At 39.9% G+C, this 26,672-nt stretch overlaps 2 protein-coding genes across 3 annotated transcripts; one reads left to right on the top strand and one right to left on the bottom strand.

Moving 5' to 3' along the window:
- Positions 1-3,445: 3,445 nt before the first annotated feature.
- On the bottom strand, positions 3,446-12,137 carry ripk3 (receptor-interacting serine-threonine kinase 3). The gene is made up of 14 exons (XM_061031117.1): positions 12,007-12,137; positions 11,547-11,650; positions 9,518-9,681; positions 9,275-9,437; positions 8,457-8,612; positions 7,099-7,250; positions 6,627-6,676; positions 6,191-6,352; positions 5,961-6,043; positions 5,776-5,836; positions 5,623-5,687; positions 4,876-4,927; positions 4,621-4,790; positions 3,446-3,954 (listed from the first exon to the last, which is right to left on the bottom strand). Exons 3-14 carry the CDS (start codon positions 9,673-9,675, stop codon positions 3,739-3,741), a joined length of 1,488 nt encoding a protein of 495 aa, XP_060887100.1. The 5' UTR covers positions 9,676-9,681; positions 11,547-11,650; positions 12,007-12,137; the 3' UTR covers positions 3,446-3,738.
- Positions 12,138-14,069: 1,932 nt separating this feature from the next.
- khnyn (KH and NYN domain containing) lies at positions 14,070-26,659 on the top strand. Of its 2 annotated transcripts, none has more exons than XM_061030832.1 (9): positions 14,070-14,337; positions 16,559-16,815; positions 18,282-18,416; positions 20,575-22,382; positions 22,531-22,661; positions 23,374-23,470; positions 24,125-24,232; positions 24,432-24,533; positions 24,623-26,659. In XM_061030832.1, the coding sequence occupies exons 2-9, from the start codon at positions 16,597-16,599 to the stop codon at positions 24,948-24,950; spliced, it is 2,928 nt and encodes a 975-aa protein (XP_060886815.1). In that variant the 5' UTR covers positions 14,070-14,337; positions 16,559-16,596; the 3' UTR covers positions 24,951-26,659. The 2 variants fall into 2 exon arrangements, with proteins under 2 accessions (XP_060886815.1, XP_060886816.1); XM_061030833.1 differs by lacking the exon at positions 14,070-14,337 and having other exon boundaries at positions 16,254-16,815; positions 20,575-21,914; positions 21,954-22,382.
- Positions 26,660-26,672: the final 13 nt, after the last annotated feature.

Here is a 26,672-nt window from a genome sequence, read left to right as displayed (position 1 = left end):
TATTGTCTACCTTTGAGTCTATCTATTCATCCATCCATCTACCTGCTAGCTTAACTGGGTAGCTTCTTAGAATCCACTTTTTCTTGCTTCACCGTTCTACCTGTGGTTTCCGTGGTCAGAAATCACAGGAGACAATTATTGGTCTGCTCCATGGCCAAAGTTGTAGCTAACTCTGGGGCTAACCCCTTCACTTAAAGTCATCAGCAAGTAGTAAGCAGACACGGGGAGTCCGGCTTGAGTCTCCAGTAGTTGGAGCATTTATACTACTGCTTACTACATGCTCCTTGAAAATGCTGACACTATTATAGCCTCCGAAACAACCCCTAAAAAACCTCATACACATGCCATCAATCACCTGATGCAAACAGACTGTTGTTCTGAAAATAGTTTGTGTCCCTGCTGTGTGTCCAAAGAGTTGCATTGATGGTAACTTACGCGACCAAACACATATTGAACCTCACAATAACTGCAAAGGAATCATGAACGTAAACAACTTAAGCATGAATTTGCAGCTTTAAGATAAAAATCTTAAACTTTATACATAAATCATTTGTGAGTTTGTCGTCGGGGGCCGGCACACAGCAACAGTGGGTCTCTCTGCGGTGGATCCGGTAGCAGATGGAGGATTGGCAGCGATGAAGGGGAACCGGTGCCAGAAGCCTGCAGAGTTCACACTGGACCGTCACATCCGATCAGTGTCAACGCCCCGGTGCACAGCAGAGGCCTGTGTAAGCACATTACAGATTCATGTCTGAAGGACCAAACAATGTGAAGGCTTTCATTCAAGAACTAGATGAATTCCAAAACTGATCACAGAAAATAATCAACACAAATGAGAGGATTTTCAACAACAGGGTCATTTCTCTGCATTTTTCTGTTGCAGGTATAAAACAAAACATTACCCGTAATTACACCAATGAAATGGACGGGATAAATAATAGATTGTCAGTGGTTACAGAAGAGACAGAAGTCAATAAAAGTTAATAAAGCTGATTAGAAAAGCAGTAGTGCCACCTACAGTCAAGGTTCAGTAATAGACAAAGTTAAGGAAGACTTTCAGCACACCAAGTACAAACTAGACATGTCATCAAACTAAAAATGAAATAAAGAAAATGTGCATTAGAGATTCCAGGTGGATGGAGATATATCGTTTGATACAAAAGGGAAGAACTCAGAAATAGCTATTTCTATTTGTTTCATCAAACCTACAAAGTGTTTAATTAGAATTTGATAAAAATCTACATTGCCCATTATTTTAGAAATTCCTGAACTGAACACAATGTTGGGTTTGGTCCTTCTAAAGGTTTAATTTACCATCTGGTGAATCAAAAACGTCAGATTTTTCCTTTAAGATGTTTTTTTTTTGTGATAAAGCACAACAATTAAACTTAAATATTGCATGCAGTTATTCAGTTTATGTCATGCTTCTTTTGAGTGAAGAATTATTGCTGTCAACATTTTTTACTGCAGCACCTTTACATCAACTGCATTGTGCATCAGTTATACACAAATACAAGAGTTTTACTTTGAGTAAAAAATGTTTTTAAGAAGCAGTATGTAACTCTGACACCTAGTGTTTAAAATGGGTACTGCAGTCCAAATTCAAAACATTTGAGAGCGCTGTCTCCACCGGCCCCCTTCTCCATAGCTTCTATGTACACGCAGGTTGCCATGTTTCGGAAACCTGAAGCTTCAGTGTTTAGCCAGCTCTGCATCGGTCTTGAAACCTTTCTGCCTTCTAATCTCTCTCCATTTATAAAAAGCATCGCCAATATCTTTTTAGGTCAGGCACAATCACTTCTATCTGAACCAGTTCTCTTGCCCGCTTCCATCGCTGCAACACCTGTTGGTTTGCTGTTTACCTGGAAAACCAAGGGGTGTCCAAAACGGCCGTGTGGGGGTGTCTTAAAACCGCCTACCTTCTCTGGTCAAAACAAAAACAGAGCATTCAGGACCAGAATCTAAAGTTAGAAGGAGGACATACTGGCTGCTGCATTGTTGTCAGAGAAGCCAGCACTTCAACATGTTTCCTTAATGTCTGATCAGATAGTAAGATACCGTTATCATTTATTTCAGTAGATATCTTACATACTGTATATTGCTCCTTTAAGTATAGAAAAAAAGTTGAGTTCATTTATTTCTCACCATTTTCTTTGCTGCACTTCACAAGTTCATTAAGTTGTACAAACAGTCACAAGAATAAGAAAACAATAAATCAGACACTAGTGCTTTCCAAATATATATATTTATACAAAGTACATTTTATGATCAAGAACCACAAGTCAAACTTCAATAACCGTTGATGAAACAGTGATGGACATTGGTTTTAACAAAGTATAATAATAAATTAAAAATGTAATAAAGTAAGTAAGTTAGGAAGTTTACATTTTTGTGTGACAATAAATCCTCCTGTTTTGTAGTCAATGTGTTCTTAAGGCAGTTTTTTGCATCTGATGGTGAGCTGGCACTGTGACTGTGGATATTCGTTGACCACAGTTGGTACAAAGGCAAAAGCATATGAACGCACTTGGCTGATATTTACACTGCTGACAGGACAGAACAGAGGTGTTAGGCCTGACTCAATGTTGAAAATGTTCAAAGACGAAAACCACAATCAATAAAGACCGGAAAAAAAATAACAAAAATACTTAAAGAGCGACTTTAAAAAACAGATTTGAAATTTAAAACAGACATTACAAAAATAATACATGGAGATTGTCTTCAACGTGAACTTCCTCATGTGTAAATAAAGGATAAACCAACTAAAGAGAGCTGGGGTTCAAATAAGTAAGATAACTTAATATGCAATTTTGGTCCCAACAGTTTAGAGGACTCCATTGGGGGAACTCCTCAAAGTACTGCTCAACACTGAATTGACATGATCCAGCCATGCTACAAAATGAAAAGTACTGATCGCTCGTAGTTTATTATTTATCTTGAGGTTCCTCTTATACTAGGAAAAAAAAATAACAAACCAAAGTCTGGCTAAACTTCCCTCAGTTCTTGCAGTGGCAACACGACACCCTGGTGTTAATTACATAAGGCTGTTTGTTGTTTTATTGTAAACTGTAAAATTACAGAAATGTACACCAGTATCGACAACTACTCATACTCCATATGACGCGAAGATTCTTCACTTTCAATATTGAGGGTGTTTCTGCCCAGTCATCATGATCTTTACTGAACTAGCTAGAAGTACAATGAAGTACAGTGGCTCAGCTAGGTGTGTCTGTCATGCGTAATAGTGGATACCACATATGTATCAGGGTGGGACAGCACAACAGATCTAGCTACCTTTGAATTGTCGAAACGGTCCAAAAGTAATAGAAAATACATTTCTATTCCTGCTCGGAAATACAAAATATTTACTTAAACATTCCTAAAATTAAAATTATCCGCCTAAATAAATAAATTCACAAAATATCAGTCAGGACATTTTTTTACATACTTGAAACATTCAGTCGTCTGATGTGACTGAACAGCTCTTCATTATTGCACGGTGAATACATTTTATGAGAATATGTCAAATTTGAGGATTCATTGAGGAGTGCAATTTAAAAACAGCACAGTATGAAAAGTTTGTAATGATAAATGCTGGTGTGGTAAATTGTGGGGTGGGTGTCTGCCACTTTTTCCTGGGGCCCCCTCCTCCCCCCAAATTGTTTGTGCACGCTCCTGGGCTGGAGCTTTCTTACTGGTTTTAAAACAAAGAAAAGGTTCAAAAATGCTTCACTTGATTCAGCTTCCTTTCTTGTCCAATCTACTTCCTGGTTGTGTGGACGGGAAGTTGACACTAGGGGGTGCTGTCGGGTGCCGCCTCCTCTCATGCAGGTTGATGTGCATGGTGCTGCTGTTGCCGTACTGAATTCCTGTCACATTGCTCATCTTGATGTAATATTCACGTGAAGGCGGGGAGGGGAAGCAGGGCAAAATGCTGGAGATGGCACACCGATGCTGTGAATAAAATAAATAATAATAAAAGGTGAGAAAAACTCTGCTGTGTTAATGATTTAAAAATCTGTGAAAACACAGCTAGAATAAAACTTCTTATAATAGAGAAAAAACAACTGTCAAATAGGTAAATAATAAAATGCCAGTTGATGAAAATGATTTTTCATTTTTTGAAGGATTAGAGTCAGGTGTGAGGAATTAAGTTTTTTTTCATTTGCAATTTCATGACAAAAGTCAAAATATCGAGAAAAATTTCAAAGTTCCGGAAATAAAGTTGAGACAATTAGAATTTGGTAATGAAGTCCAAATTTTGAAAATTGTTTTTCAACTTCATTCTCAACATTTCAACTTTGTTTCTGGACATTTTGACTTTTTCTGATAATTTTGACTTCATTCTCAAAAATGTATTTGAACTTAAATCTCAACTTTTTGACTTTATTCTAGAAATCTTCTCGACTTTTTGATTTTTATCTTGACACTCGCTCCATGCCCAATTGTTTACGGTGAGAAGGCAGACTCAGAGGGCAGAACAAACCCCTAGCTGTGGGAGTGTCACCCACCTAGGGGAGGGGTTACTGCCCCTTGTGATGTCATGAAGGGAAAATCTTGATTGACTGATTGATTGGTTGATTGAATGTAGTTAAAGAAGAGATTAAAAAAAAAACTCACTAAGAGCTGTGGGAACATATTTTGTACTCTGCTGTGGGATGAGTGCACACTGGAACGAGTGGGCTGTGAAGATAAAATGGGGTAAACGGAAGACTTTTTTACATTATAGTCCATCACTGAGCTGCCCCGGTCGACTTCACACTTAGTGGCTGGTCGATGTGGAGGGGAATCTGAAAGAAGAAAGGACATGATATGAAAACATTCAGCCATGAGTCTTGTGGTTCTTTGCAGCTGAAACACCAACTTCCTTTTTACCTTTGAGTCTTGGTTCGGGTCTTTTATTTGGCATCCTCCCACTAGCCATTTCCTGCAACGAAACAAACAGGTAGCACACCATTAGAATGACTGCTATTTTCCAGTTTGTAAAGCTGGTCATATTAATATTAAATTCTGTTTTGGTATCCAAAACTGCACAAGAGGTCTCTGGAAGCCCAGCCATTACAAATGACTACTCAATAGTTTATGAACTGTTGAATTACTTTAAAGTTTTCACACCCTCAAAGTTGAAGCAAAGAAACAGCTAACCTAGCGTACTCCAAAAGTACTGAAATCAGTAGGCTAATGCACTGATAATCTTGATTTGATTTCAATTCCCTTTCTATCACTGATTGCCCAACCTTAACTTAACTTTATGAACTTTTTAGGAGTACGATTTTCTGCGTTCAACAGCTTTTTCTGTGTCAAATCCCCTCAAGGAGAAGGAAATGATGTGTGAAATATGACTCTGTGGTGGCACAGAAAGTTTGAAACTGCACATTATAATATTTGTCAAAGGTGGAAAACAATGAATGTTTTTTTCAGACCACACAGTGAGTCATTTTATATTCTTTGATGTTTAAAGATAGTAATGAAATAAACGTGAAAAAAGACTACATTTTGAAGTCAAAGTCGTATCTTTCTCCACGAGGAGTTTTGATTTGGAAGTGAGCCTCTCTCTGAAGGTTTAGCTCTTTCTTCAGCGTTAAAGTCAAAGTCTCTAATTGAGGCTGAACTGATTCATACCTGTACTGGTGAAGGCCCTGTTAGCACGCTATTATACGGATTCACTTCCTCACGTCTGGCACCCACTGCTAAAAAAGAAAAAAATGTACATGAAACATTTAATGGACAAGTGTTCTTCTAAATGCGAAATAATGAAATATAAAAAAAACCAACCTGACACCTCGGAGATGTGAACCTTCTGAACTTGCTCTACTAAACCTTCTTCCTGTTGATCCTTGAGAAGAGGAAGAGAAAGTGCGAGTCAATCTCAGTTCAGAAAGAAACGTTTGCTGAGTTATGTCCACATTTTACAGCCTTCCCGCATGATTTGAGTGTCGATGGGGAGATTTGTTTCTTACCAGTTCCTTGAGCACGTGATGGACAACGTCAACCATTGCATGTTTGTGCACTTTATACAATTCTTCCGTCACCGTTGTACACTCTGCAAAAAAGGTGATAAAATAGTCAAATTTCGTTTCAGAAATATTGATATGGCACAACCATCCTGTTGTTATCAGGATACTAAATTTAAAAATTTCTCCTGTTGTATGCATGTTGGATTCAGGGTAGGTTAAAATGAATTTCTAACCATGGGACGAGGGCCTTTGGTTTTGGCTTCCTGTCCAGCATTTCTCCATGAGCGCCATCAGCACCTCCAAACCTGCCACCCCCGTCACTTGGCTCCTGATATCATCCAGTGATGGACGTTGTCCTTCCGGGATTAGAAGGCGGACTAAGCCGGATGTTGCGTCTGCAAAAGAGAGAGCTTGTCTGAGCTGCTGTCTGGGTTGTTAAACTAAAAACTAATTCTGCTACACATTTTACTTGGGAGATTTTGGCAAAAAAAAATCGTGCTCAATCGTGCTCACGTTAACTAGCAGTAACGAAAGGCAGCTGGATACGTGGGGGTTCAAACCACGGCACGGACGATTCAGAAGCAATTTTGAAACGACAATAACAAACAAAGAAAAGAAAAGCAAGGATAAGATAAGAGAGGAGGAAAAAAAGGCACGAGTGTCTCTTACATTCATAAGGTTTTCTCCCTGTGACAATGGACCATAAGAGTATGCCATAACTGAAAGAGAGCGGAGAGGATTGATTATGTAAGTCATACATTTGTACATACATCAGGGCTTTTTCATCTGTAAACTGCAGCCAAACTAAACTGTAACAAAAACTCAAGTGCAATGGTATTGCAGATGCATTTGGGTGTGGTTTGTTTGACGAGGAAGTCACCTGATTGCCTGGAAGTTTGACTGAGTACAGTAAAAGCTGTGTACCTTCTGAACAGAAATAACTTCTCCCAGGGTTTATTTTGACTTCCAGTGAAAATATGTGCTTCTTTCTACTACAATAACTCTTTTAGTAAAGCTACTTACTTCCTGCCATAAAAGTCAAATTGACCTCAGTATGTGTATCTTGATAAAGGTGGCATAGTTGAATATTATATAATAAGTAAAACACTATTATCCAAGTTCTGGTTTAGTTCCTTTATACCTGTAGATATCAGAGGCTTGTTTAGGTTTGTAGTTCACATCAAATGCCTCTGGTGGCATATATGGAAGTGTCCCTCCCCCCTCCGTCTCAGTGTCCTTCTTGGAAAGCCGCGTGCTACTGTGGTAAAATCTGGAAAGGCCGAAATCTGTAAGCTGGAGAGGAGATGAACGATTAGCAAAAGGAGGAAAGCCTGCCAAAACGAATGACCTTTTTTAACAGAAAGTTTTCAGAAAAGGTTGGCTCAGCATTAGTTTTACTTCTCTTATTGAAGCTGAATCATAGCGTTGGAGTCACTAACATATTCTGAAGTTACATCATTGAGGGGGAAACCGTTTATCATTTTACACGCGGTGGGAAGATGAACCGCAATGATGTTGTACTGTTGTTTTCCAGTTTGTTAATCATGTAGACTTAGGGTTTCTTACATGAATTACCAGTCCACTACTTAAGAACATAATGAACCGTAAAAATATGACGGTAAATCAAGTCCATCCATCCATCCATTATCTATACTGCTCTTGAAGGGCTGGAGCCGATTCCCGCTGTCATTTGGCGAAAGGCCTGTTCGGACTGGACTGGTCGCCAGTCAATCACAGGGCTGACAAATCGAGACAGAAAACCAGCCACACTTCACATTCACACCTACAGACAATTTAGAGTCACCAATTAACTTAACAATCATGTCTTTGGATTGTGGGAGGAAGCCAGAGTTCCCCGGAAAGCACCCACGCTTGCATGGGGAACAAATGCAAACACCACAAACTGTCAGGCTGGGATTTGAACCAGGATCCTCCATCAATGTGTGCATGTCGTATAGCATATAACCAAATTACCACCTTGGGATGAATAAAGCATTCCTGGTACGGATTCTGTATTTCCAGATATAACAATATATTGGAAAACACAGACAATGTCTAACGTTAGCTTACAGCCACCCACTAGATAATATTAATGTTAGCTAGGAAGACGCTAAAAGAACATGTTACTATTCGATGGCTTTTCATGATGCAAAAGAAAAGGTTTAAAACCCTAACCGTCAAAAATAGTTGGCTTCATCAAAATAACAAGACTAAGCTAATATAACTAACGCAATAGTATGAAGTGCCTGAATCTGTTGTATAAAAGTAGCTCGTAGTTATCAAACATGTATTGTGTTTCAGTGAAGTTTGGCTAGTCCCCCTTCTTCTTTTTATATCAATTGTCTTCCCAGCAACTCATTCGTCCAGAAGAGGTCAGTTACCCTACATGTATACGACATACAGCTTGTACTACAGTACAACTTTTTGACAGCATTAACTTATCGACCCTGATGGCATTAGACTTAGTAAACTGCCTTCCCCAGAAAACCTTGAACTCACCTTGGCATTAAGAAAGGGGTCCAGCAGCACGTTGCTGGGCTTCAGGTCAAGGTGGAGCACAGGGGGGCACAGACAGTGGAGGAAGTTTATCCCCAAAGCCACTTGGTGAGCCAGTCTGAAGACCAATGGCCAGGGTGGAGGTCCAGTTAAAGTTTTCTGTTGGAAGAAGATTGTTTCCATCATAATAGATCTATTTCAACTTTCTCTTAACTATAGAAGAAAGTCACAAAATGTTTGTTATGAGTAGGAAGTAGTTTTTATGACATTTGTTAATTTACATTCCTACTTTAATAGGCTGTTGTATTTGGGACCGAGGCTGCTCTTTGAAATATGAGTGGAGTTTGGCGGGTTGAATTCTATGATTTCAGATTTAGAATTGTTCAGTCGGAGAAAGTGTTGTGCCATCCAGCAGTTGATATCGTTTAGACAGTTTCTGACAGCAGCTAGGCTCCTATAGGGTCCTCAGGTCTCAAAGGAAGGTATATCTGTGTATCGTCTGCGTAGCAGTGAAAGGAGACTTTGTGGCGTTCAATTATTTGGCCAAGAGGCAGCATATAAATAGAGAATAAAATGGGACCTAAAACCGAACCTTGTGGTACACCACAGGTAATGTTAGAGGCAGAGGAGGAGTAGTTACCGATGGTGACCGCAAACTAAAAGATAAGAGTAAAACCAGCTAAGTTCAGTATCCTTTAAACCAACCCAGCTTTCAAGACGATCAATTAAAATTGTGTGATCAACAGTATCAAAAGCTGCGCGTGTGTGTATCTTGAATTATTGCAGTACAATATTTGAATTTTTGTTCCACCACTAGTTACCTGTAGAAAAGCAACCGATCCTCTCTCCATGAGCTCCATGACCAGTCCAAGCTGTGTCGATGATGGGTTAGATGGCAGTTGACCCCTGAAGATCCCGAGCACCTGAATGACATGCGGGCTGCTCCCTTGATACATCATGTTGATCTCTCGCAGCAAAGTTTGACTGTGTGAGTTTTGTTTGCGTCATTAGTTACTCTCAACAACTTTTGGTTGAAGAAAATAGAAACTCTTGATAATGATTACCTGTCATCCAAACGAAGCAGTTTAATGGCAACATTGGAGCACCACTGACGATGCTTGACTTTGTAGACGTGTCCAAAACCTCCAGAGTCAATCATCTCCCAGCCCTCCAGGTGGGAGTCTTCAATAGTCCTCATGGACAGAAAGCTGGGCTTAGCCATAGTGGACTGAAGGAATACATGATCAGTTACAAGGTGCATTAACATTATACAGGTTTTTTAAGTTGGCCTATTATGCTGATCCCCGTTTTAAAACTCACATATAGTGTTACAATGCTGGATTCCCGTACTACACGTGGTCAAAGTTTCAGATCATGAGGTAGAGGTATGTTGACGAGTGCGCTAAATGGCTTGTTCTGCAAATCACGCCATAGTTCTCTGATGAAACCAAGAATTTCACGAAACAGCTTCAAGCCTCTATGTAAGCCAATAAGAAGAAACTTGGCACTACGGGAGGGGGGCCTTAAAGAGACAGACGCTGAACTATTTAACCAGTAGGCCATCCAGCGCCCTGAAATATCAAATGAGTGCTTCACACTTTTAATCCAACACAGGCTTATTTACACATTAAGTAGAGCATGATGATTCATTTAATGAGACTTTTGTTGTTCATTTGAAAAATGAGGGTCAAATATTCACTCTATTTCAGCTCTGTGTTTGGTCTCAACCACTCCCGGGGGGAAATATAAGGCTTTTTAAGCTGATGTCAATGAGTTTTGTTGCTATAGTTGTACAAATACAGTTTTATGTAAAAAAGGTTTAATGTACAAGGGGTTCGTTGAGTTTGCATGGCTTACAAACCTGCTCGCTGTACGATACTTATTAGTTGGCCAGAAGCAGACAAAAACAACAATGAAGTTGGGATTAGTACAAACTAGAGCCTGACCGATTAATTGGCCAGCTGATAATATCGGCCGATATTAGCTTATACAGTGACTATCGGTATCGGCTAATTTTATCTCAGATATGCACTGACATTAATAGATTTATTCACCAGTCAAATAACATTTAATTTGAGCATCATTGTGTTACACTTCTGGCTGTCACCAGCAGAGGGCGCTATATGGATTAAAAGCTGTTACTTTCCAGTTGAGTGACCATCTTGTCTTCATAACATATCTTTTCCATAAGTGTTTGATAACTGCATTTGAGGGATCAACGCAATAACTGTATATATCTACTGTATCTATCTATCTCTACAGATCGAACATAGAGCTAAGAAAGATATCGGCTGATATATCAGTATTGGAATTTTTTTCCCCTTCCCAGTATTGAAATCTGTATCGGCACCAAGAATCCCATATCGGTCGGGCCCTAATACAAACTAAAGAAATCGGTCAAAAGGACTCTTACAGTGGTGTTATACAACCAGCGCACCTGTATTTATTATGCAACACACGTCATCAACCCTCAGTCAGCTCCTTATAGCAATAACTTCGGGCTCTGGTATTTCCTGTAATTGATTAACTTTAGTTTCATTTTCTAAGATCCAGCCACTTCTTCATGCCGCTTCCCGTCATTTTCAAGTGACCATCCCATCTCATTTACCTCTGATGGGTTTATATTTGTTATTATTCTTAAGGCCAACGCTCTGATAGAATAAAGAAAACCTTTAGGCAGTGAGATGGGTGAATAAAACAGATGTTTTGTTTGTTTCTGATGCTCAAACTGATATATAATGAGAAAGTTTGTTCCAGTCACAACTTGAGATCAGCTTTTATTCCTCAACAAATGAGAAATATTACATTCTTTTGAAAAACCGGCTTTGAATTTCATGCATCAGATCACATGTTTAACCATGTATTGAAAACATCCCTGCCGTAAATCCATATAAGTATGTTAAGTACCAAAACAAATAAAGATTACACTGTATATTTTAGTATTTTTAAATGACAGAAAATACTTAAAATAAATGGCAAAACAAATTCACAGATGCTGTACGGTAAAGTTGTAAAGTTATGTCTTTAAATTGTTTGTATAAAAAAACAAAGATGTCCCATGAATAAAATGGGGAATAAGAATAAAGTACTCACATTTGTTGACTTTTCTTTTGAAGGTAAGGTTTAAAGATTCCTTTCTCTAACTCAGCTCTTCATCAGAGTCATGTCATGCTGTGGCTCCTTCTCTCTGCTCTGCTCTGCTCTGCTCTGTTTCAGGAAGTAAATAAAGATGGACAGTTAGTCATCACAGGCTCTGGCGTGTTTTTACCTTTTCCGGCAGCACACGCTGACTTAAGGAAACCACATTTTGTTGTTGTTCACCTGCTCTGTAAGTGCAACAAAGCCCCAAGGCGTGAACAGAACAACAGCGACATCTCTAAAATGTTCAAAATCAGATCATGCACTAATCCTGTAAAGCCACGTTATGTCTGATTTAATTTTATATTAAAAGTACAAACTACCTGCTAATTTAGCTTTAAAGCTGATGGTGCTGTGGTTGAGAACTCTCTTTAAACAGGACTATGAACTTTAAATAAAAGAGGAAACCACTCACCGTCGAGGATTAACTCTCCTTCCTCGTGATTAAATCGCACAGACGGATTTAAACGGTGTAAAACCCCTCTTGCTCATTCAGTGAACATCTAACTGAAGGGACGACAGCTCCTGTGTGATGGGATGTTAGGGGCAGAATGAGGAAGTGAAACAGCTTCTCTCAAAGATCACCTCGTTTTAGTTTTTTTTACACTTCTGCTTCAACATCGCAGGCGTGCGTGTGGTTACGACAGAATTTAATTTTTCTAGTATCACATAGGCTATTGTATCGTGTATCATATCGCGTATGTATCACATCGTATTATACCGTAAGTTACCCGACCATTCCTAAACATCCTCAATTCATGATTATTTTTTAAATCGCGTGATTGAAAGACAAGAAGTTCGGGATACAACAAAAAAACTTTAAGAGAAATCAGTTTTAACCTTTGCTGCAATTTTGTCATTTTTAAGGATCTATTTTTTTGTTTTTATTCTTCAACAAACAGACAATTCATTAATTATTTATGAGAGTGATTTATAACTGGAATAGGCTATTAATAAAAAAAAATCTGATAACAAAAAAAGTCTACTCCATGACACCAGAGTTTGTGATGACGAATCTCATATTAATGCATGTGTCATTTTTACACCACTAGGGGGCGTAGTCTTCAAAATGAATTACAGTAAATGAGTTGGTTTCCATGAACTGTCTTATCACAAACCCAGATTACACAATGCAGACCAGATCCGCCTCCAGACTACTTTATGACTTGACATTATCACACAGACACATTAGAAGCTTATTTACTTATTTTTGATTTCCTTAAGGTTCATGACCCTTTGCATCTATTGACATACATCTTTCAAAAACACAAAATAGCCTACTCCATAAGTTATAATTATTAGTACTCTATAGTGGTTCCCAAAGTGGGGGTCGGGACCCACTGGGGGGGTCGCAGAACACTGTTAGGGGGGTCGCGAGATTCCCTCCAAAAACATATAAAAATGGTTTAAAATTGGATATTTCACCAATTAATTTGAAAATACAGTAGGTTAAAAAAAAAAGTAGTTTCTTACAATAAATTACAAAAATAATATGATGGTGTTTGCTGTTTTAATGCCAGTGTTTTGACCTCAAATGTGGGGTCCCAAGTATCTATCACCGTCACAATGGGGGTCGCAAGCTGAAAAGTTTGGGAACCCCTGCTCTATATGATTAACTGAGCAATGAAGCTTTAAGATCATGTGACACAAAACGGACTAATAATGGAATTGCTCAGGGACTATTTTCAGGGGTGGATTTGTACACTTTGATAGACAGCAGAAAATAATTAAAGGGATCAAGTTCAAAACAAACTATGACTCACAGGGGGGGAAATCTGAAGTTGCGTAATCATGTAAATTCTTGGAGCATATACCTAGAAAAACACTTAGGCTACATACTTTAAATCCAGTTCATCACATATTTATTAGACATTTTTTTCCAGTAAACACAGGGATGGGAGGTGCTAACATTTCTCTTCCTGTCTTTGCCATGTACAGACACTCTCATCTTTCAATTCAATTTTGAAGACAATAAAGAATCTTGTAAACAGATAAAGAAGTTTTTTTGTTTGTTTGTTTGTTTTTTTGCTTATTCTGATGGGCTACAGAGACAATGAGATGGCAGTCTCAAGAGTTACAACCAGCTACAAAGTTTTGTAGTTGTGAACTTTGACAGGAAAAGGAAAGAAAGAAAGAAAACCCCCGCTTCTGACGTCAGTGGAAATCCCCTGTATCTGTCTGACTCAAATACCAAAGTGCAAACAGTGTTTATGAAAAGTAGCCTGTGGCAGGGTCATATTTGAAAACATGTGAAGCTTTGAAAAGTGTATTTTAGAAATTATATGGGGGGAAAAAAGCCATAATAAATAATAAATTGTTTTTAAAACATGGTGAAATAGCCTGCTTGGTTTTTGACACATTGAACACCGTTCCCCCCGGGATAGTTTTAGTCAACCACCACATCAGCCCTGGGTGAAGGATTATAAAGGCCTACGTGAGTTTTTCCTTTAGTTTCGATTTAGTCTTTACGGGTTTTTTCAACCACTCGGGTGATTTGACGGTCCAGACCTAGAAAACACTTCCTCATCCGCCTCGCCTGCTCGCCGCAGTGAAGTCACATTTGAAACCTTTTTTGTCCAGGAGCTATTTTAGTTTTTTTTCTTCTGACATAACCACATGTTATGTTGAACTTCGGACTGATTGGTTGCGTGTTATTGTTTTATTGCGGAAGACTGGAAGCGAGCCGAGCCGCGTCTCCGTCGGTGGGAGCTGCTGGAAACGAAACTTTGAAGCGACCGAACCTCATGTAAGAAAACGACACAGAAACACGATGTATTATTATTTAAAAGTCACATTTTTTTTAAATTGTTTTCAACTCGGAAAGACCTGCTTCCTGCTTGTGCGTACTAACGGAAGTAACCCGAGGATAGGTTTGTTTACCTGACAATAAATGTTTCATTAAAAACAGCAGGCGTTGTTTACGAGCAGGGTGCTGGAAACACTTTGACGTCGTATTTTGGTTTTAAATCTGAGAAAACACTTCAAAGAAAGCTGAACGAAAGTATCGGTGAGTAGGGGAGACAGTCGTAACAGTTTTCACAATATTCCCATTTTATTCAGACTTGCCAAATTGAATGGTTATATAACATTTACATACCTGCTTTTAACCAAATATTTGGATATGGGTTATGACATTTCACTTTCAATGTTTCGATACAGAAGCTTTTAAAAAAAGACCTTCAGTCATATTATATAAACCAATTCTACGGTGGCTGGAGAGTGCAAAACATTTTATCAGAGCTCGAGAGAAATTTAAATTTTTTTGCATTTTATAAAACAAATTTACAAAAGCAAAACTCTCTTACCAAGAAAAATACAAATTTATATTTTAGAAAACAAGTGTACAAGATGCAAAACACTTTAACCAGTCATGACACATATTTAAATATCAGAATCTTGCTGGAAAGGGAAAGTACCAAATGCTGGAGGTGGAGCCGGAAGTGACGACCGAGTGAGTGAGCGGTCAATTTGTTGGTTTTCGGCGTAAAAACTCCGCGAAATGTGTTAAACAGAGTTCATGGTGTGATGCTTTGTATGTTTTATGGAACTCACCTGAAGACACTAACCGGTTCCAGAGACCAACCACACGAAAAAGCAAAACTGCTTAACATATCTCTTGTGGTTTTCTTAAAATAAACAAAACATAATTTCCGTGTTCTGCCGTTTGTAAATACATCTCAACGCTCTTCAAAATGTTTTGCATCTTGTAAACTTGTTTTTTAAAATGTAAATTTGTTTTGTCCTTGGTAAAAGTGTTTTTTATTTGCTTTTGTAATTTGGTTTTAAAAAAGAACATAAATGTGCCTCAGGCTTTGTAACAGTGTTTTACACTTTGTAGTTTTGGTTTGAACTTCCCAGCCACCGTAAAACAGCTGCCGCAAGCATTAGAGAGAGAGATGACTGTCTACAAGTATGGTGGCTAAAAGCTGCCAATGTATTTGTGCAGTTTAGACAGTGTTTGTGCGTTTTATTGTCTGGGACTTCTATTATTGTTTCTGTGTTTTCAAAAAAAAGTATCTATATCTTTTGATTTTGGCTAAAATCACATGGACGTTTAAAACAATGATATTGTGACAACCTTTGACTGAAAGGGGTCAGATGATAAAAATAACTTTAAAGGTTTTATATGTGGTTTTTCACACTCAAGTATATCATCTGAAAATAACTCTGTGAGTCATGACTGTCTACAATGGGTGTAACACCCGAGTCCCACTGTCTGTCATGTTTTCAGAGTTTTCAGAGTCCTATCTTCAGTTTGTTGACATTGTCGGGACGGCCGGCCGACTCCTCCCCTCGCGTATAAAAGTTGTTTAATTGAGGGACTAGAGAAAAGAAGAATAACATACTGTACTCACTGCTTAACTGTGTTTCTGGATCACGCTCATTTCAGGTAAGTTTACATGCAGTGTGAAGATACGAGCATAATAAAGATCGCTAGCATTAGCATGCTAACACAACAATGCACCGCAAGTTGTTTTGGTTTCATGCTGGTGCTCAAGGGCGACATCTACTGGATCAAAAAATCGTATATAAAGCCTTTAACAATCAAACTTTTGCTTTTTTTTCCATAATATTCTAAATATTCTTTAAACATGTACTGTTTGACAACTATACTGTATAATACCGTGATTTATTGAAAGGCGACATTTGATGGGGAATTGCTCGTTTTTTGAATGTACCACACATTCATTCAGCATTTCATTTGATCTCCTGACATTTATGTACACGTTCACATTTTGTTTTCTGGAACACATACAATATTCAGTTAATTATTTTAATGACCACATGTCGGTGAAAAGAAAGCAATTCTGATTTTTTGGGATTCCTTCATGTTAAAGTTTAATAAATGAATATAACTTTGACGTTTGTGTTAATAACAGTCCATTTGGGGCGATACTTGAGATAACAAGCTGTCAGACATTTTATCATTTCAACAAGTGTGTGTTTATATATTTTGTTCTCCGCAGAATGTTCAACTCTTTGACGCTGGTTTGACAAACGCGTCATGGACGGTGAGAGGAGCGATGGGGGAGGGGAAGCGGAGGTGGAGGATGAGTTTGCATGTGCTGGGGTTCTCCGAGGATCTCTGGCGTCCCTGCACGGCACCGTGGAGCGGATATTCGGAGTGAGGTTCGAAGTCGGGGTTGATGATACGTCACAGGACAACAATGGACAGATATGGCTCAAGCTACAAGGGCGGAGGGAGAACGTGACGGCTGCCAAAGTGAGTCATGATTTTTAGTCGTTTATATGCTTTTCTTGTAGATTTATTTTGGGTTTTTTTTTTCAGACATTGGGGAAGGAGCCCAAGGTCGGATTCAAGCCTGGGCCGCTCTATAACCTCCGTACATGTGGCTCGTGCACTAACCAGTAGGCTACCAGCGCCCCATTTATTTGCTGTTGTTGTCCATGAACAAAACAAACCAAAACAAGCTGCTGTTTGCCCACACCTCCGACTATTCTGACTTCCACTAGAGTTTAGCACAAGAGGCGGACACAATTGTCCTCTGCTCGATCTGTACCTGCCTGTGGCCTGCATTGTTGTGTTGTTAGCATGCTAATGTTAGCACACTAGCTAACTCCTAGATTCACATTTCTTGTAAATTGACACAGAATGACCGTGATCTGAAAACGCTTATGTGACATTCCAATAATCAGTGAGTATGTTCTTCTTCTTCTCTCTACTCCTTGACTAAAACAGCTTAATATGCAAGTTGGCCGTCCCGTCCATGTAAACACGGCTCTGACAACAACACAGCCAGCGGGACTCGAGCTTCTCCCTCATTGTAGACAGTCATGACTCAGAGACATTTACAGAGGATATATTTGATTCCTGCTGTATTTATGTGTAAAATGTCGCACATTCTGCCTTTAAGAGATGAGCTGTAATCTTGGGGAAAGTTACAGAACACATCGCTGAAACAATTTAAATATTGGATATGCCTTAAAAAGCACACCGTCCACACCCTGACCCCACACTTTTTTTTTCTTCCAGTGCATGTTTTATTTCACTGCAGTTAATCTTGCTTTAAACCATTTCGTTTGAGACGCCACATCGTTTGAGTTACTCCAACAACGTGTAGTGTTAGTCATCATTGCACATTGACAAAAGGTCAGTGTACCTTGAGAATGACTCACTGAAGGGTTATTAATCGAATGTTGATTACAAATCTGTTGAATTCTGTCCAAGTGAAGTATGAGACCAACCTGCTCGAGTCACAGTGACTGACTGATACTGTAGCAAAGAAAGAATGATCTCATAAAAGGCAGTAAAAACTGAGCTGAACTGAAACCCAGTGGCGAAAAGGCCTAGTTTGTATGTGAGGATAAGGAGCTTGGTATTAAATATAAATGTTATAGGGAGGAAAGTGCAGAGCAGATAAGACTGCTCCCTCCTCGTGGTTCTGGTGTAAAGCCAAGCTGCAGGGTTTGGAATGAAAGGAAGTGTCCTATTGTTGCTTTTTTTTTTTTAGCATCTACTTGATCTAAAAATAGCCGCCCCTTTGTTGTGTTTCTTTTGGATGAAAAAATAACATTTTCAGAACATCTCTGTCTCAGTCAACAGAGCATTTCTCCTCACGTTTTAGGTCTAAATGTATGATTTCAGTCTTTTTCACGTTGATGTTTTAGGCTCTGTGTTTTACTTTCTTTACCAGTGCAGTGTTGATGTGATTTATTCCCATGTTGCAGTTGTTTGTGAAAGGAGTCGTGAACCAGGAGGAGCAGCAGGAGGTTTCATATCCCGGGCTCCTTCACTGCGTCTTCTGTGGAGCCAGAGGGCTGTTCATGGACTCCCTGATCAAAAGCACCTCGGCACACATCGTGGTGAGTGTTGCATCCTGGGTCTCTGTTTCGGGCTTCATTTGTACCATTTAGATAATTCAAGGGAAATGTCAGCAAGAAGATGTTAGGTTTGAACCTGTGAGTACAAAATGTTTTATTAAAGTAAAAGAGGAGCGCAGTCAAAACTCATATTAAACTCAATAGGTGACATAAAAATGTGTAAAAACTACCACTTGATGACTTTGATTTGAAAGGAAACTGAAATATTAGGGCTGTCAAAATTGCGATGAACCGTTAAATTTAAATAGTTAGTCATGATTAATTACGTATGAAATTCCTTAAATTATTATTTAAAAATAACTATTTTAAGGCTTTTACTTTGAATTTTTGTACTTTTTTATTTTTGTGTCTTAAGCCGAAAGTACTTTTCTTGCTGTTTTGGTTCAACCCTGCTTTTATTTTGAAATGAAGTGAGGACCTTTTGGTAGATGAAAGGTCACTTAATCATTAACTTAATCACAGAAAAAGGAACCTGTTACAGATCAACACTAAATGGAAACAGCTAAAAGGAACTTGAAAAAATTGAAATGTTTGATGCTATCAGGGGGATATTACTTTGACTCATCAACTGAGCAGTCTATGAGTCTCTTAAAGGGTCACATATTTTTGCATAATACACTTTTTCATGTTTCTCTAACACTAATATGTGTCCCTAGTCTGTCTAAAAAACCCCCAATGATGAGAAAAGTCCATCCTCTCCATCTTGTGCCTGCTCCACTTTTCAGAAAATGTGTGCTCAAACAGGCCTTTTTAGATTTTCCCTTCATGACATCACAAAGGGCAGTAACCCCTCCCCCAGGTGGGTGACACTCCCACAGGTGTTTGTTCTGCCCTCTGAGTCTGCCTTCTCACCGTAAACAATAGGACATGGAGTGAGAAAGCCTGAGCCTCCAGAGAGGGGGCATGGTCAGACACAGCTCATTTACATTTAAAGCTACAGACACAGAAACAGCCTGTTCTGAGCAGGGCTGAAATAGAGGGGTTTATAGGCATGATCAAATACAGGATCAGAGTGGATTTGGAACAAGAAACTTCATAGAGATGTTTCGGGGAGCTCTACAACTTATTTAAACTTGTTGAAAATTATATGGCCTTTAAGTCTTGCATCCTTTCAATGACATACTTTTTTTTTTTGACTTATGATGCAATAACTACATCGACTAATAAGTTGATGCTCTTGTTTTTTTTAAGAAATTACAAAATGAGTCAAGATCAGTATTGTGTCACCGGCAAAGAAATGTGTCATCTCCTTGTGAGGTAACAATGGCCTCTTTATGTAACACTGTCATCATTGGAATTTTTTAGCCTGTTATTCTTATTATTACTGAATATTAGTGAGAAAGCAAATATACAGCCCTGGGAAATTTGGACAACTTTTCTTTTGCTCTCATTAGTTGCTACAAGTGGCTTACTAATCAACTGTTATTGTGTCTACAACCCTTTCTAATGGGGCTTTCGCACTTGCAAAAAACTCCTAAAGTTTTCAGAGTGAGCTTCATGTGTGAACGCAAACAGACGAATTATTCACACTGACTCTACCCAGACTATTTCCCTAGCCAGTCCCCCTAGTCAATTTTCCAGTGTGAAGTCGGGGTGAGCTGTGAGAACACAGTAGGAAAATGGTGGGAGGGGGTGGTGACGGTTACATCCTGCATTATGGTTTCTGTTCGCCAGTATGTTCTTCCACGTTCTTTTGTTGCTGTTGGAGATTTATGTACTTTTGAGTGTACACCTTTTGTGTAAGAGCCTCAACTGCCTAGGCGTTCTGCGCATGCTAAACAGTCTCCATGCTGGACTATGACGAAGTTGGACAGGGCCTTAAGAGACCTAAACGTAGCTTTACCACCAAAAAGACTGGGGAAAAGTCTATATTTGCAAACCAGTGAATTGAATGGACCACTGTTGATCTCTCTTGTTTGCGGCAGCTTTGGGATTATATAAGGCTAAAGATGTGTAGGGTGTTTTAAAGCTTCTGGATTTATGATACTATCAATCATTAAAATGAAAGAGATTGTATCAAAAAGAATCAACATTAGTACCTAAAGCACCACCACTGCAACACTCTTTCATTCAAAATGTCTTCAATTTCCTCCCATCATTAAGACGATTAACATTGTTCCATTTCCCTCAACCCAACCAGGTTGGCTCTACAGGATTCCTGCTAATATCAGGTCTTGCCGAGCCAGTGGTCCGAGCCTACTCCCTTATTATGGACCTGGTGGAGAGGTACGAGGGCACACAGTCCAGACGCTCTGACACTGGAGATCGAGGCCCTGGGGAGTCTTTGGATTCACGCCGAGCCTTTAAAACCCTCGTAGAGAACTGGGAGGATAGGCACATCTTGGATCTTCTGGTTCTACCAGGGTCAGTGAAGGAAATTCTGCTGGATTTGGTGAAAGACTCCAGGATTGGATCTAACCCCAATTTTACAGTTCGAGATGGATACACAGGGGCAGGACCACTTCGGGATTTAGAGGATAAATGGGACAGAACTACTGATCAGTGGATTGAAGGAACAAGTGCAAGTTTGCTGAGAGACACAGTTAGGGAGTCCCTCTTCCAGTCTGAAGGCTCTAGTGGTAGGGCAGAGGGGGCTGAGGGTGCTGAGAAAAGACTTATGAGTTCTCCACAGGAGGTTGAAGAAGAAGAGCAGATGGAGCAGGAGGCAACGGTAGGAACCAAGGTGCATGAAGGACTTGGGGAGGGGGAAGTACTTGAGCTCCAGTCACCAGTGGGAAATAAAGAGTTCTTGCTTCTTCTGAAGTTCTTCACAGCCATGGGGTACACGGAGGATGTTGTGAAACGAGTTCTTGCGCGAACTGGCCCTAAGGAGGCCTCGCAGATACTGGACTTGGTGCAACAGGAGAATGATCGCAGTGACCGTGAGAACAATCAAGATACTGCTGCCTCGAATCACAGGGAGAGGAACCGACCTTGTGAGACGGAGCACAGAGAAGATGTAGAACTGGCAGCTGGAGGAGATAACCAGACCGGTAGTAAGGTAAAGGCACAAGACGTTAGTGGTGAAGATGAGAATGGTGCAACAGGAACAAGACACCTTGATGAAGAGGCTAGGGACAAGGAAAAAGAGGATTCTGAAGAGGACTTTGTCTTGGGAGTGGTGAAAAAAGCAGCAGCCAGTTGCGGGTACATGGAGCAGAACGTAGCCAAAGTCTACAACAAGCTGCACGATGGATCCACCCACCAGCTGATCCTGGAACTGCAGAGGGAGGAGGGAAGAGACGCGGGGGCCTTTCGGGAAGGGCCGAGAGAGATGGATGACGTGGTGCTGGAGAAAGAAGGACCGAAAGTCAGACCGGCGGAGAACAAAGCACATGTCGGAATTGATCTTTTCAGACCTGCCGAAAAGAGAGAACCTGATGTTAGAGGATGGGTAGAACTACCAAATCCAAATGTTGGAGAGCGAGATTTACTTTCTTGGCTTAATAAGCCTCAGCAGCCCCCCACTAGTCAAAAAACCTCACGTCCAAAGCAACACCAGCCTCTGAAGTCACAAACGTCACACCAAATCATCCTGCCTGATGTCAAAGGGCCACCAAAGCCTACTTATTCCTCGTCCTTGGATCCGCCCCTAACCAATTTCCAAACCAACAAACCATTTGGCCAAACCAACACCAGAGCCAATACCTCCGCACCAAAACCAAGCCAACCCAACCACGACAATGTCTCAAACCCTAAGTCCCACTCTTCTACCTCTTTCAAACGAGGGCTCCAAGCACATACACCCTCATTTTTCGCAAGAACTGACTCGTCTCCGAACAGAACGAAGGAAAGACGTGGCGTCATGGCTCCTTCTCCGGTGGTGGTAACAGGGGAGCAGCGTTTTCTGGAAGGGCTGCAGGCGAGCTTTGACCTTCAGCTAACAGATAAACCCGGAGACCCGAAACTGAGGACCATCATCATTGACGGGAGCAACGTTGCCATGAGGTGGGAATTGCTTATTCATTTACTTTAATAAGGATTATTGGGGGATGGGAATTTAAGCTGTGTGCCTTTTTTTTATCTGGTTACATTTTTTCTTGTGAAAGTAGGTTCCTATTATAATTCTTAAACCATTCATCCACTGTTCCTACAGCCACGGGTTGAGTCTTTTCTTTTCCTGCCGTGGGATTGCGTTGGCCGTTCAACACTTCTGGGACCGAGGCCATCGACACATCAGCGCCCTCTTGCCCCAGTGGAGACAAAAGAGCGACCCCAGGATTAAAGGTAACACTGCCCGTTTCTCAAGTAGCATTTTTAAACTCTACTGTAACAATATAATGGAAGCTCAAAGTTTGCAATCATTTGGATGTCTTAGTACCTCCGTCCTGAGGGAAGTGGGGTGACGAGGATGGATTCAGTGGATGTGTGATGTGAGGCATGTGATGGCCCTGTTGTTGAGTTCTGTTAGGTTGGGTGTGGGGAGACCAATTATTCTGGCAGCTGTGGTTGTGATGCGTGTGAGTGTGGCCTTGTTTTTAACATTTAAAGAATTATGTGGAACAGTACATTAGGATGGGCTGGATCATGCTCTGATATAGCAGCAGGAGGAGATGGGGGGGAAACATAATGTCCTTTGTATTTGCGAATGGCTGACAGTCTTTGATGGCCTCTTTTTTACATATAGGTAAAACTTATTGTGTATGTATTACATGTAAAATAATACATTATCTAATATGTTTGGCCTGGTTTTAGCATAACATTCATACCTGTCCACTTGAATTCATAACCCCTGTTTTTGTATATTAATATATATATTAGTATATTAATCAGTGTTGCCAAAGTGGGCTATTTCAAGTATCTTTTTCTTGCATAGAATGCATTTGATTCTCAGTCACCCGTCAGGGGGAAACACATCAGACCTGGGCAAGGATAAGAGCTTGTGGGGGGATTTTTAGTTCAAACTAAACCTGGTGTTTTTTTGTTCCTGCCCCTTCAGAGAAGCACTATCTGACCGAGCTGCAGAACCTGGGCCTGGTCTCCTACACGCCCTCCAGAGAGGTCCAAGGCAAGAGGATCAGCTCGTACGACGACAGGTAGACGGACTCGACTGTACTGCTGCTTTAAAAAAAAAAGTCTTGTTTACGCTTTGTGTTGGTACAGAACGCAACAACAGATGCCTCTAGAGTAGAACCAGTACGGTAGCATATTTCAAATTGTTCTGATTCAGCCATTACAGCCTAACAAAACTATGATGCACAACGTCAAACAGTGCCAATAAAATGTTTTCTTTACTTCTTTCAAAGATTAAATACTTCCTCCTTGTAGGATCTTATCAGACATCTTTAGTTTTCACACTGTCTCATAGAGTTTTGTGTATTTGGAATAATCTAGCTCCTTGATGCTAATCACCATACATGGGTTGCAGTTCAATTGTCATGACATATTTCTGTAGAAGTTGTGCTAACATTTATTTAATGGCTCAGTTTCTGTTCGGCGAAATTTTGGCACTCAAACCATGAAGACAATGAACGTTTTATAAATCATAAATGGTGATACTTAAGTGTGTTGAAATTTAAGCTAACAACCCTTAGTCTGGTTATACTTTACAGAAAATCCTGCTTACAATCAGTATGTTGTGCATACTTTTAGCACCACCACTCTGTGGGGAGCTAACGTATCTAGATGTTTTAGGTTCTCGTCAATGTTGCTGTGAAATAATTCACTCCTCTTTGCTCTTGTTCCCACAGATTCATGCTGCAGCATGCACAGAAGACAGATGGAGTGATCGTAACTAACGACAACCTGAGGGACCTCTCGGATGAGTCCGCTGTCTGGAGGGACATCATCAAAAAGAGGTTAAGAATTTTTTTTTTTTATAATGTTCCTTTAAGGTTATGATAGACACATTTGCCGAAGCTTATTTTTAGTTCATCCATCCATTATCTATACCGCTTTCCCCATTCAGGGTCGTAAAGGGCTGGAGCTACACAATGTACTATTTCAATGATTCTAGATTGATTGATGTGCTCAAATCCAGTGTGATTTCCTTCACAGACTTCTTCAGTACACGTTTGTCGGAGATCACTTCATGGTGCCAGACGACCCTTTGGGCAGAGGAGGGCCTCACCTGGACGACTTCCTGCGCTCAGAACACAGGTACCCCCCGTAACAAGGTCCAAAAACAATAAGGGTTTCAAAAGTGGTTTTGCTGTGTTGTCCTAATGAAGTTCTTTGTCTCCGCTCAGGACTCCTGACCCAGGAAACCACTCTTTTGCCGGCACAGCCACCACTTTCCCTTCCTTCAAAACTCCACGCTCCCAAACGGAGGTCTTGAACTTCCGTGACAGGACCACAGGCGGTGCTTTGGATGTGACACAGGGAGGGAATCGGGGCAAAGGGCAAGGAAAGGGACAACGCGACAGGAGTCTAGAGGAAACAGGGAGTCTTAGAGAGCAGCTCTGTCAGGTGTTTCTGGGTCAGGACAACATGGTGGCGCTGGTGCTTCAGAGCCACCCGTCCGAGATGGACGTTAACGTGCTGTCGGATATGATCTTACAGCAGCAGGCGGACTAGACAACTTGTTAGTCTTAATGTTTTTAATGAAGTGAAATTGGACTTTTGTTGCGCTGAATTTGTCCCAGTTTAAGGGATATAATTATAGACTCTCACCAAAAGAATTACAAGAAATCATACTTACTATATTGGTTTGCATAAGCATGGAATTTACAAAAGCACCACAGGTTATGTGTCGAATGTGATACTATTCTATTTCTGTCCACTCACAACTCTTACATTTGTAGAAAAAAGTCTTTTAAAACTATTTTTAAAAATAGATTCATCCATTGTTTTAAACATTGACCTCTCCCTGAGGTCAATGTCATTTTTACTAAGAGAAGCTACTGAGGCTAAACTGGTTCTCTCTGCATTTTCATAAATGGTGAGCAAATTATCTTCTGTTCTCTTCAAGGTGAGTTAGACTTGTTTCCCCTGAAGAGGCAGACCACATGTTGCACGTTAAACAATATTTTAATTCTGTTTACATGTTGATAGAGGCGGGGACTCTCTGTCCTTGTCTTATTACAGTCAGACATCAGTTTGCAAATCAAATCCCGTTACTTTCACTACTTCCTGGTTAAGAAGCTAAACAGAAAAAAAGAAGGAAAAATCCTCAAGAATATCAGGTCTTTTCTTCAAGTTAAACAACATATGCTAACCCAGCTAACATAAGAGGAAGGCTAACATTAGCATTGAACCTCACCTTAGCTTGCACTACTGTTTGACATTCCTGTATGATAACATTAGGAAAGTGAATATTCCTAGCTGGCTAGCTCACAGTGATGCTAGTTAGAAATGACTATCCAATTTTGTTTTATCTCTGACCAAATGACTGCACAACCTAGAATATTCCAATCATCCCCAGCTTTTACTGCGTTGTGTTTCATGCTAAATGGCAATGTCACAATGCTAACAGGTTAAACTAATGTGTTAAACATGGTAAACTTACCTGCTAAATATTAACAAGCTAGCTCTGTCTCTGTGAGCCCGTTAGCATTTAGCTCGAGTACAGAGTCACTGAATCGCTAGCTTGTCTATAGAGTCTAAGTCTCTTTGAAATTCTGATTAAAAACACGACCAGTGCTTAATGATACCAACATCCTCCTGGTTAGTTAAATGTCTTATTAACAGCTAAAAAAAACAGCACTATTTTATTTTTAATCATGCAGCAGCGCTACTTTGGCCCTTCATGCAAAAACAGTAAAAAAAATAAAATAATTGTGCTATTTTTTATCACTTGTGTGAACAACAGGTTTTCACTTTTCATGCACAAGCAATATGATACATTTTATTTTTCTGGGTTTATTTTTCCCTATTTAATACTATTGTGTATTGCAGCTATTGCATTAATGTGTTGGTTGAATCAGGTGGTTTTTTTGTAATGGTTGTAACCCTCCAGATGTGGGTCAGAAGCGTTATAAGCCACCTTTGAAAAATATGGAACCTGACAATATTTTTTTACTCTAAGTCTTAGTGTTTTTAACTTATTTTTTTACAAGGGCTGATGATGTCATGACCTGAGCTGTGGGCCTAAGAACACAAAGTGTAGATCCTCACGGCAGTCAGTCAGAGGATGTTTTTATCATGGTTCACGAATTGTGACATTTATTATTCTGATATGTATTGTTTATATCTGTTCATGTTAAGAACTTAATTCTGAACTGCTGCCTCTGTTTTGCATTTAAGTACTTCTTGATTCAAAAGATAAAAATCTTCTGTTCTTTGAAGTGTTTCTTCGAC

This window comes from Labrus mixtus, chromosome 23, assembly GCF_963584025.1.
Source record: "Labrus mixtus chromosome 23, fLabMix1.1, whole genome shotgun sequence".
Classification (NCBI taxonomy): domain Eukaryota; kingdom Metazoa; phylum Chordata; class Actinopteri; order Labriformes; family Labridae; genus Labrus; species Labrus mixtus.
The sequence above is the reverse complement of the archived record's forward strand: the minus strand, read 5'-3'. Positions and strand labels throughout refer to the sequence as shown.

Bases quoted from the DNA above. Each gene is read 5' to 3' on its own strand.
- ripk3 (XM_061031117.1), bottom strand. From the start codon at position 9,675: ATGGCTAAGCCCAGCTTTCTGTCCATGAGGACTATTGAAGACTCCCAC. The intron at 7,251-8,456 runs GTGAGTTCAAGG...TCTCCTCTCCAG, and splicing joins ACCCCTTTCTTAATGCCAAG to CTTACAGATTTCGGCCTTTC. The intron at 3,955-4,620 runs GTGAGTTTTTTT...TTTTATTCACAG, and splicing joins ATATGTTCCCACAGCTCTTA to CATCGGTGTGCCATCTCCAG.
- khnyn (XM_061030832.1), top strand. From the start codon at position 16,597: ATGGACGGTGAGAGGAGCGATGGGGGAGGGGAAGCGGAGGTGGAGGAT. The intron at 18,417-20,574 runs GTGAGTGTTGCA...CAACCCAACCAG, and splicing joins GCACCTCGGCACACATCGTG to GTTGGCTCTACAGGATTCCT. The intron at 22,383-22,530 runs GTGGGAATTGCT...CTGTTCCTACAG, and splicing joins GGGAGCAACGTTGCCATGAG to CCACGGGTTGAGTCTTTTCT.